Source organism: Chinchilla lanigera, unplaced genomic scaffold (genome assembly GCF_000276665.1).
Source record: "Chinchilla lanigera isolate Chin_1 unplaced genomic scaffold, ChiLan1.0 scaffold00056, whole genome shotgun sequence".
Lineage (NCBI taxonomy): Eukaryota > Metazoa > Chordata > Mammalia > Rodentia > Chinchillidae > Chinchilla > Chinchilla lanigera.
In genome coordinates, this window is record NW_004955457.1 from 11,671,345 (window position 1) to 11,683,517 (window position 12,173).

The following is a 12,173-nucleotide window of genomic DNA, read 5'->3' on the forward strand; positions in this document are numbered from 1 at the left end:
ATAAATTATTCATCCTTTTACTATAAAATCTTGAATTAGAAAGCATAACACTTAGCTACCTATAAGATTAACTGTAATCCTAAAAGTTGTACATAATGTGAAATGAAAGTGTTTTTTAAAAAATTACTTTAGCAGCCAAGCCTAGTGGTACACGCCTATAATCCCAGTGTTTAGGAGGCTGAGGCAGGAGGATTGCCAAGACCTCAAGGCCAGCCTGAAGTACAAAGTGAGGCCCTATCTCAAAATAACCAACCAACCAACTGACCAACAAACCAAACAAACAAAAAACCCCAAGAAATTAATTAAGCTAAATTATTAAGTTACGTATGTCTTTTCAGTTCATACATTAATCATACAGATATCCTAGGTAAAAAAGTAATACATTTGGATAAAGTCAATTCTAATTTTCAGAGTAAAACACAGTACTTGCTTAGCAAAGAAAAAGCCAAGAAATTTTGAATTTTGCATTTGTAAACTATGCTGCCAATGCTACTTATAATACCCTCTGTTAAAATAACAACCAGCATTTTTTGCTTAAATATACTATAATGAAACATATCTGTACAGTGTATCTCTAGCTTCTTTTTTTCCTACTCAACTTATATTATTCAAGATAATACAACTCAAATTTTCATTAACAACATGTTAAGTAGAAGGGGAATGAGCCATTATGCCAGTTTCAATATTTTTATTTTAATCTTACCATGCATCCTGGAATTTTTGGTGAGTTTTAAAAATCTAAGTGTGCAACAGATACATTAAAAATTATTACCTCCAATCAGGAGATTCATGAATGATTTTTTAATGTGGTATTCAGAAAACAGGAAAGTGATTACCCAAAGAATGTTTAGAAGGCCACATTTCTCAGCCCATTGTCTGTACTCTTACTAGAAATACCTTAAATTTTGCTACTTTGGATAATAAATGAATTGAATCTAGTTTCATTGTGAAAATTTACTTTTTTTTTCCTTTGGTACCAGGAATCAAACTCACAACCTGATGCTTGCCAGGCAGGTGCTGTGCTACTGAGCTATATCCCTGGACCCCTGAAAATTCACTTAAAAATGGATCTAATGATTTTTTGGAAGGGGTCATCAAATTAAATCAAATGTGGTTTACTGAATCCATCTTAGCGTAGACCAAGAATTGGTTAATATGAATGGATTAACATTAACCAGAAAGGCTAAAAGTGGATAATAATACACCCTACATAATTACATACACTATACCAAATTGTATAAAACCCTAAGGGATTTTCAGACATAAAAGTTTTAGAGTCTTTTAGACAGTTGAGAGATGTGGTCAAAGTGACAAAGCAATAAAGCAAGTTTCAGTTATCCATGACAGAAGATGGAAATAATCACTTGGAATCTTGAGTATTATATTCGGTTTCTCCAGCTGAAATCTGGCTGAGTCGCTTGCTAGATCCCCACAATTTTCGAGAAAGCTGACCTGAGCGCATCTGTTTAAAGTAATTCAGAGAAATGGAAAATAGATGTTAAGAAAACAGAAGAATAAAATCATTATATGACATTGATTTTGCAGAATAAGCAAGTTTTGTTAGCAGACTGTTAATGTTTCAAGGATTCTTGATTAATAATAAAAGCTTCTGATTACGTTTTAGTTCAGAAAGGTCTCATGCTAATTTGTAAATCTAAAAACAAAATGTCCCAGTTATGTCAAAATTATCAGATAAAAATTAACAAAAATATGTATCACTTCATTAAAATAAACTTATTGAATTATACTTCATCTAGCCAATAAGATATATAGATTTGGAGATTTTCTTTTCTGGTATTTGGAGTACCATTAATGTCAAACATAAGGAAGAATAATGTTTCAATGAAAATAAAGCAATAATCTTAAAAATCAATATTTAACAAGAGAATGAGTAGAAGTAGTTTAGAAAGCAAGAATAATATAAATCCTTTACAGGTAAGAATCACATGTCATTCATCATTAAATCTGTACTACCTAATCATCCTTTCTTAGCATATATTAAATATTAATTAAATCCGTGATAAATGTTTTTTAAAAGTGCTTATAAATCTAAGTGGCAAAACATCCCATATAATTTGTTGTAATCTCTTTCCCAAGTACAATCTACCTTTTTATTTCTATTTTTGTGGCACTGAGGGTTGGGCCCCGGTGGCACTGAGCTGCATCACCAGCCCTTTTATACTTCTCACTTTGAGACAGATCTTTCTAAAGCGGACCCTTTCTGCTTGAGGCGCCCAAGTTTGTGAGATTACAGAGTAGCCTGGATTCCAGGTATAACCAGTTATGCCTAGCCCAGTGACAGTTTACTTTTTACTATATATTCCTCTCCTATTCTGTTCAAATGGCAACTTTCCTAGGGTACATTTATTAGATGACAAAAGACAAGCCTCATTAAAAGTTACCAGTGGCTTTGGATACTTGTTTGCATTTTCATATCCAGATGTATTTCCTGAAATATTATTTTCATTGATCTATTACTTCTCTATCATCTAATTTATAAATATGAATTTCACACTGACAAAATAATATATAAAACTGGTACATGATTTAAAAATATACATTAATCAAGATTTTGATGTTTTAGATGAAAAAACAGATAGCTGGGTGCAGTGGCATATGTCTAATCCCAGCTATGTGGGAAGCTGAGGCAGGAAGATCGCACATTTGAGACCCATCTGGGTAACTTACTGAGATCCTGTCTCAAACATTAAAAGAATGCCAGGCATGGTGGTACATACCTCTAATCCCAGCACTTAGGAGACTGAGGCAGGAGGATTGTGAGTTTGAGGCCAGCCTGGGCTACATAGTGAGCTTGAGGCCAGCATGAACTATATAGTAAGAGCCTCCTTAAAAAAAAAAAAATGCTCGCTTCGGCACATACACTAAAATTGGAACAATACAGAGCAGATTAGCATGGCCCCTGCGCAAGGATGACACGCAAATTTGTGAAGTGTTCCATATTTTTGTATAATTTATAGAACTTCAGTGCAGTCAATTCTTCATGGAAAAACGTGAAACCTAAAAATGCAGATTTAAAAGGTACTGTACAACTACTGCGTCTGTAAGTAACTTCACTTAGCACCTTTCTGTCACTTAGGATTGTACTTAGAGCAACTTGAGTGAAAGCTTTGGTAAGTTATTACCAGTTCTAGTGTTTGCTCAGTACTGAACTGAATTTTCAGTTCTGTCCTAGACATTTGCACTACAGTAATCTGATCCATTCTTCTGTCCTTTTGTTAATGTACTCTGTACCACTGGCGAGTGTCCTTAGTTTCCTTACCAGTTGCTACAGAAGGTCATTTTATATCCCTATGGCTATCTCCAAGGCTACAAAAGAGAAAAGCTGTATTTGTATGCAACACTAACCCTTTGACTGCTAATGTATGTTTCTGCTTGCTGTGCCTTGTTATGGCTGCTTTTTTTGTGCTAATAAAGTATGTTTGGTGTTCTCCTTGTATATCTGCTGATTTATACATTTGCAACTGTTCCTCCTGTACATGGAATGGTTTGGGGTTTTAAATAAGCACTATCTCACAAGCTACTATATTTAATGCAAATTTACCTACAGTCTAATATGGACTTACCAGAATAAGCTAATTAAATTTAATGCTTTTCTAATAATCACATATACTGTAGAACAGTATAATTACCGAAAATTACTGTACAGTTTAGGTTACACCAGAAAATTCACAGAGAAGTGATTAAATGGTATTGATTCTCTGCTTGTAGGTGAAAGATTGAAACTATCAGTGATACAGTAATTGAGTATTTACAGCATCCAACTGCATTAGAAACAGGTTTAAACAAAGTCTTGTGAACTAATAATACATCAGCACCATTTATTGGTTTGGGGACCATTTTGTTGATAATAAATGCCCACAATGTAGAACTTTGTAACCAAAGACTTGTCTACTTTAATGCAAATGGGGATGGAAGGGACTTAAGTTTTCTATTATTTCTAGTAGAAGTTCCAGAAGAACATATACCAAAGTGTTTGGGAACATCATCCAAACCTACTTTAAAGCATTATGTGCAATAAGTTGTTATGTCATAATTATACTGCATAATTGTTGGGTTCATTTTCTTGAGCTTACAATGTACTTGGAAAATAAACCTCTTGAGAGAAAAAAGTCCATACTGATTATTGGAGAAGGACTATAAATGCAAGCAAGATGGTGTTTTGTTTTGTTTTGCTTTGGTTTTTGTCTTTTTGAGACAGGGTCTCGCAAGGCAGTTCAGAATGGCCTTGAGCTCACTGTGTAGCCCAGGCTGGTCTCGAACTCACAACAACCCTCCTCCCTCAGCCTCCCGAGTGCTGGGATTATAGGCGTGCGCCACCACACCTGGCGCAAGATGGTGTTTTGAAGAGGTAACCTGAAACTCCAAGAAAGCACTTAACGTTTTTATATGCTTGTAGCAAATTGATGTTCTAACTTCAGTTTTATATAGTATTAATGCTTTTATTTATTTCAGAACTTTCATATGTTAAATAGAAATTGTTTTAAATGTGCAACTATTTGAGTTTATGTAAGCATGTATACACTGTGCTAAAAGTCACCTACGTTTCAATTTGTGTGTAATATTAATATGCAGCTTTTGTTTTAAATTTTTTTCTTAAAATATTAGTGGATTACATTTTAAAAAAGAAAAATCACCAGCATGAAAGTGCACCTAAGTCTATATTCACTGTGTCTTTTATAAACACCACTGTCGCCTACCACCAAAAAAAAAAAAAAGAAGGAATAAAAAGGGGCTCTGGATAAGTGGCAGCACACCCCTGGTCCCATTCAATCCTCAGTACCAAATTAAAAAAAAAAAAAATCTTGTTGAATGAAGTCCTGGATTGAATTCCCAGTTCAAGTGGGGGGAATCTTGAAATAGAAATATCTTTTCATAACTAAGTATTAATCTAGTTCATATATTACATGGTCATAGTTATTAAACAAATTATATTTTGAGAGATTATGAGTATTCAATTTACTAAAGTAGATCCATAATTCAGGTAGCCAAAGATGTGAAACAAATTAACAAGGGAAATTACCTAACTTATTTGTAATATTATAAAATATTAATTTAGATCTATGAAACCTAGTTGCTCTGCTCGGGTGTTTTTTCTAATATATTTTGAAAGGAAAATGTATACAGTATCGGTCATTTCATTAAAAAAATTTAGCAAGATCAGAAACTGACAAGCTTACCTAATGGTGAGGAAAGGAGGCAATTAAAAAAGCATTTGAGTAAACCACAGAAAGTAAAACACAAAAAGTAAAGTCTGAGCAGAGCGCTTATGTGATTCTCACATTAGCAGGAGGCAGGTATGATTTGGAAAATTTGTTAATCAGGAAACTCAGTGTTAAATAAGAACACATTTACATATTTTAAATACAAGTGAAATACTGAGGTGTAAAGCTGCTGATAATGAAGGGTTGTTAAGAAATCCTAAAATACTTATAAAAAGAAAGGTCCTTCTGCACTGTCATAGACTTACTAACAACTACTGTGTGATAGTAAAATTTTCTCTTAAAATAATCCCACAGATGCCATATTAGATTTCTCATGAAAGACAATTGGTGACTACAAAAAACTTATGATTAATGTAGCTCTGTGTAATAGATTTCTTAAAAGAATCAGTAAATTACTTGGAATACAGCCACTTAGTTCTTGAAGAGATAAGAGCTAGACTTATTTCATCTTAATATTTAGTAACTGATAAACCATTAGCAAGTAGACTTACAATTACAGGAAATTCACTGAGAATAATAATTTTTCAAAAAGATGTACGGTCATGCTAAATACACATATTAAAATTAAGCAGTCTCATTGTCTGAGCTGATTTTTTTTATAAAGGTTTTTATGTATTAAAAACCTATGTATTAGTCTTGAATCTAGATCTGGAATAAAAAAATCTTATTCATATAATGGGAGACAAAAACTACCAAATGTGTGCTTTCATCATTAACATAAACATCACTCTTGAACAACAGCTTTACGGTCTGTTTTCATTTATTGCCCTTTGAAAAATCAAATTTGTTTTTTAACTTGTTCATCCATAATGGAGATTTCTGAGTTAGCTGGAATAAAGGAGAAGCAAAGGAATCCCCAACAGTACGGGAAATAAAATTCATGACGTTAGGTTTTACCTCAGCTGGTTTGCCAACACCCACTACAATCAATTTGCCATCTTCTAAACCTACTAGAATATGGCTGTTTTCCTTAGTTATACAAACACAGTGGATAGGCAATCGCATGTCTAATGGTGTGATGCTGAGATTCAAACTAGAAGAGAAATAAAGAAGACATAATTACATGCACATATCCTGGAATCACAATTTTATACCTGGAAAATAAAAATAATCTAGAAGTGACTCACATAAGGGCCCACATTTACAGTACTACCTAAAACACCTGATAGATTTTTAAAAGAATATTCTTTTATTAATTCATTAAAGTAGCAATAAACCCATTAATTATAAATGATACATTTTAAGAAAAATTATAGTTTCCAAAACAAAAAATATATAGTAATTAATAAGAAGGTAGCACTGCTGTATATTTTTACAAAGTAATGTCCAACCTATTAGAAGATAGTTGGGTCCATACATTTGTTTCTAATTTAAATTTGTTGCTATGCTTTTTATTTTTGAAGCATATGAAAATATTTGGATTCACAAAAATATGAATGGAATAGTATTTTCATAGCTTTTTCAGAAAATTGAAGATACATATTCTTTCATGATACTTCACTGCAGTTTCACGAATGGAGGATCCTTTGAGGGTAGTTGTGCTGTAGTAGCAGAAACCATGTCGATTAACATCTGTACTTTGTTACAGTAGAACCCAGTGACCTACCAGCAGTATGAACAGATCTTCTGGGGAAACATTAAAGAATAGAAGATTCTTTCACTGAATTAAAGAAGTTTCCACCACCAATAATGCATGAATAACATTAAAAATAGTTTTTCTTATGAGAGTTTAAAAAAGTTTTACTTTGTAAAAATTCAAACCCTAACTTGGACAAACTTCCAAATCCATAATTCAGGCTTAGCGCTATTAAAACTTTTTGACAACTCTACATATTTTTAAAAATTTTAACTGTGGTAAAATATACATAATGTAAAGTTTTCTACACATTTTTAATGTGTGTATATATATTTCATTTACTAATCCAGGAATACTTTAGCATCTTCAATTTTTTTCCTAATGTGAAAAGAGGTATTTTTAAAAATGAAAACTCAAAGGATTAGGAAGTTTAGATTCCTGATTTCCACTCTAGGCTCAAAGTATTGCTACCTATTCTAAAGTAATGCTTCAATAATTTTTATAACTTACCTGTGGAGGTCTCTTATAGAAAGCAACCCTTGTAAACTGCCCATGACAATGTGCTCTCCAATTATACACATATCTGATATTTGTTCCTTCAGGACTTGAGATCCTAGATACTTGCCATTTACCGAAAACATATGTAATGCATTCTTATCCTGCAAAAAAATTGAAGAGGAAAGTTTAACGATTCGTTAAAGTTGTAACAGAATGATTAAAATTTTGAAATGAAAATATAGTCATACTTAAAGGAAAAGTGTACAGACAATGAGAGTGATTTCAAACTAGACTGCCAACCAGGTATGGTGGTACATGCCTGTAACCCCAGCAGGCCTAGCTGAGGCAGGAGGATTGCTACAAGTTTGAGGCCAGCCTGGACTACATAGTGAGTTCAGAGGCAGCCTGAACTATACAGCAAAACCCTGTCTCAAAAAACCCAAAAATAACCCCTCCTCCCAGCAAAACCCAAACAAACTGGACTGCCAAGTAAATAAATGTCAAACAGGATGTCTCACACTTACCTGAAGGAAAAGTAAAATCTCCAGTCCTCAAAATATCCCACATTACTATTATTATTATTATTATTAGAGACAGGATCTCACTATGCAGTTCAGGCTGGCCTTCAATGCGCAGTGACCCTCCTGTCTCAGTTTCTGGAGTGCTGGGACGACAGGCATGCACCAGCACACCTGGCTTAATTTCACATTATTAAAGCAAGAGAAAAAGATGCTTTTAATGTTTTAGAAGCTTTATCACGGAAAGGAAATAAACATATAAAATGCAGGGCTTATTTATTTATACCCTGCCTTATGAAAAAATAATTTAAATTGGCTATCATTTCCACTTAAGCTTATGATGTCCCACATGATTAGAAATGATTGTTTAATCATATATCACACAGACTAATAGAAATTCCTATAATAAACTACAAATATTAGTCCAAGATTATAGTAGAAGTCTATAGTAAGGAATGACCAACTAAATGATGAAAAGAAAAACAGCCTCCTTAAAACACAGTGTTCTTTCTGTGCTCAAACTACTGCGTATGTGGAAAGGGAAAGACATGCTTCTGTCACGCTGTGCTTACTGCAAGGAAGTGTCAGGTACCTTGAGGGTGGTCTTTTCTTCAGTGCTGGAGTAGATGACAATATGCCCTTCCCAAGATATACCCAAACTGGGAATGGTCAGGAGCAGAGAACTCTCACAAGGTGGTCGTAAAGTCCTCATGTACTGACCTTTCTTAATGGTATATATAATCACGGTGCCATCCTACATAGAGGAGATATTAGAAAATGAAAAACAAAAAAAAACCCCATGGATAGTAACAGCAAAAAGGAAGAAAATAAAGGTGGCTGGATAAAGAAATTCAGGGAAAGAACTGAGAAAATGATTATTTCACTAAGGATACAGGTAGCTTAGAAAAAAAAAAATGCCGGGCTGGGGATTTAGCTCAGCGGCAAAGTGCCTGCCTGGCAAGCGCAAGGTCATGAGTTCGGTTCCCGGTACCAGAGAAAAACCAAAAAAAAAAAAAAAAAAAGATAAAAAATGCCAATCTTCAAATTTCAGGTAGCATTTTATGTCATAAAATGCCCTCTTAACTAGGAAAATCAATCTAATTCCCAAATAGAATCCAGTTTCTTTTACATTTTTTCTATTTTATTGTACTTTTACAATGTCCTATGTAAATATGTTAAAAAGTTTCTCTTACTAATTCCCCCAGAAGACGTTCTGAAATGGAAACACTGCTATACAACAAGTCTTTTTTAAAGCTGAGTTCTTACCCTTGATCCCGACACTGCCATGTCTAGCTCAGTGCTGATGGCAACACTCAGTACCTCATCAGTGTGTCCATAAAGAATCTGGAAGGGTTTAGATGCTAAGCCCACAGGAACACCTCCCTAACATAAGAACAGAAGGGCAAAGATAAAGCATTTTTTTTCACAATTGTAACAGTTTATAATGCATTTAAACTTTCTAACAAAAAACAAATACTGAAAATATGGCCAATAGTTACTCAAAATAGTACTCATTCTTCTGTTTCTTCTTGGATTTCTGACTGATTCTTCAAGCTTTTGAAGCTCAAAAAACTTAATACTGACTGTCCTAGATTAATTTTTTCCAGATATATTACTTTTTCTTTTAACGTGCAGCTTTACTCTTCATTAATTTCAAGGAGGGGTATTTTTGGTACTGGGAATCGAACACAGGACCTTGTGCTTTCCAGGCAGGCGCTTTTGCCTCTGAGCTATACTCCTGCCCCAGTCTTCATTAACTTCAAAGACACTTTTTGTCTTATACCTCTGAATAATTTCCCTTTGCCATTTATGGGAGTCTCTAGTTCAGGGACCTCAATTATATTCACAATGATTTGTCTTTAATTTTTATAGCTATTATTCTTCCTTTATACTTTAATCTTTTTAATGTGTATTTTCTTTGGTGGCTTAAATCTTTCTTCCATACTATTAATTTGGAAATTAATCTTGATGTTTCTATGTTGGGTTTATTTAAATTTGTAACTAGTTTGCACTGGCTTTACTGTTTGATTCTTCTGTAACCTGTTTTCATTTCATCTTAGGGCTCCTATTTTGTTGCACCACTATTCTTAGGTTCTAGTGACACAATTTTATTGTAAGGAATTTCTCTTCTGTTTTCTCTAGAAGAAGATTCTTTGATGCCTTTAGCATGCTTTGTTTGTATATTACTTTATATGCTATAGAGTGTTTGAATAGTTGACATGTTACTTGCTTTATTCATAATTACTCTACACAACTCTGCCCATACATTTTGTCTGTTCTACACAGAGTACATAAAAATTCCCTTGGCACTCTACTGACTGGGACAGTCTTTCCAAGTGTCAGCCTAAATGCTTAGTGCACTTTACTTAATTTTTACACATCAGGTACCTTCTATATTCCTACATCAGGTACCTTCTATATTCCTACATAATTTAAACAATGTAAGTTATAAAAAAGGATGGACTTTCCCTAAGTTCATTTTATAAAGGCTACATATCTCAAATGCAAAACATGATAAAAATAATAAAACCTGATCTACTTCAATTGAGAGTAGAGAAAAATTAAAGCAACTAACACATACCAATAAAATATAGTAGCAACACACCATAATTTACGTGGGTTTATTATAGGAATTGAAGTGCTGGGATTATAGGCATGTACCACCATGCCCAGCAAAAAAAAAGAAACTTCTTGACCAGTGTTATGAGAATTTAATAAAGATAAAAATTATGTATCTGTAACTTCTAGTAGTTCCCCCCAAAAAAGAAAGTAGAAATATTATTGTGCTATCAAGAAAATAAAAAATACTATTTTTCTAATTGAGACTAAAACACTGAAAGGTTAACAAGGAGAAATTTTGCAAAGTAATAAGTTACAAGGCAAAGAATCAGAAAAGAAACCTAGAAAAATATGCGGCGATTAGGACAGAAGGTGCTTATACCCAGGAACATTTACTGCTAGAGAAAAATTCATGACTCTTTTGGAACATCTCAATAGTTTTTTCAAAGTGAATCTTATTTGAACCAAGAACGTTTTAATGTGTGACTACCTGTTGTGTTATTTGCCATATCATACACGTAGTATCTCTGGAACCAGAAATCAAATGTATTCCACAGTAATCTGTAGCTAAGCAAGTCACAATATCTGTAAGAAAAGGGAATTAAATGACATGAAATGGCTTGGCTTTGTTGGAAGAGAATTGTAAGGGAAATTTTAGTTCATGTTCAGGCTGTTACTGAATCAGTTATTCTAGCAAGAAAAAAATGTTAGGATGGCAATGGAAAAGCACTGGGAAAACGATACAGGAAAGCAGCAGTGTGAAAATCATCTCAAAGAGCATTCTCTGAGACTGTTTTCTTTTGAGCATTAGGTGAAGCTGTAGGGGATGGGGAATGTTTATGAGAATCTTAAGAGGAGGTCAAATGGCTTGAAATAAATTTTCAGTTAAATCTGATATGCTTCTCTGGCTCTGATCCCATTCACCTTGTCTTCCCATTAAGTATCACAATCCTACAAAATCCATGTCCCTTAGGAAAACAGTACATATTATTATGCTGTAATTTTACAATATAAAAGATGTTTTTCCTAAACTGTAAGCAGTCATGCTAAGTGGTAATAGGATTCATTGGCACAGAATTAGCAGCACACTTCATTTCTCTTCCCTAACAGATTTATCAAAAAAAAAAATCTACCCAGTATTTTACTCTTATATTGAAGACTGAGATACTAATACATACTAGGTTAAAACACATTTAGCAATTTCATCTCTTGTGCTTTACTGTTAATACAACAGTAGGGTAATTGCTGCTTTATTTAATGGTGACAAATTTTATTACTTTGTCCTAAAAGCTTTCTTTTTATAAACATTTTTTATTAGGCAATTTTTGAAAATATTTAATCTAACATTTTATACATGCTATAAATGTGTATTTAATTTATATAGTGCTTTAGTATACCTCCAATATATTAGATGCTCTTACAGAAAGCATTCAGTATTTATAATCAACTATCAAAAAGTTCATTCAGCTTATAGGTAAATTTACATACTCTATGTAGCATATACTACTTTTATACTTAGAAAACAGAATTTTTGTTTTGTTTCTTTTTGGGAAAAAAGTTAACACTTACCCATATGTCTGATGTTGTGTGAGATAATTTTGCCTTTTGTAAGTGACATCACTTGAATGCTATTATCCCAGTGTCCAGCACTGAAGAGCAACTTGGCATCATGTGATACCACAAATAGCTTAGACGTGAGTTCCAGCCCTGGAGCAAAAGGACCATTCAGACTTCGCTGAATTCTGTAAATATAATTAAACATTAGACTTCCCCTTAAAA

The 12,173-nt window shown here is 33.4% G+C and overlaps 1 protein-coding gene across 9 annotated transcripts in view; it reads right to left on the reverse strand.

Annotated features, from left to right (window-relative positions):
* Positions 1–220: 220 nt before the first annotated feature.
* Nbeal1 (neurobeachin-like 1) overlaps positions 221–12,173 on the reverse strand; it is a 167,793-nt gene continuing 155,840 nt past the window's right edge. For 6 of the 9 annotated variants that reach the window (XM_013520719.1, XM_013520720.1, XM_013520718.1 and 3 more), the window contains 6 exons: positions 11,964–12,136; positions 10,885–10,979; positions 9,102–9,218; positions 8,428–8,589; positions 7,330–7,478; positions 5,990–6,276 (listed from right to left, as the gene is read on the reverse strand). In XM_013520719.1, coding sequence (XP_013376173.1) covers positions 6,000–6,276; positions 7,330–7,478; positions 8,428–8,589; positions 9,102–9,218; positions 10,885–10,979; positions 11,964–12,136 — 973 coding nt within the window. In that variant the 3' untranslated portion in view covers positions 5,990–5,999. Of the gene's footprint in view, positions 1,463–5,989; positions 6,277–6,308; positions 6,870–7,329; positions 7,479–8,427; positions 8,590–9,101; positions 9,219–10,884; positions 10,980–11,963; positions 12,137–12,173 lie in introns of those variants that run through there. The other 3 variants (XM_013520723.1, XM_013520721.1, XM_013520724.1) reach the window with 2 other exon arrangements.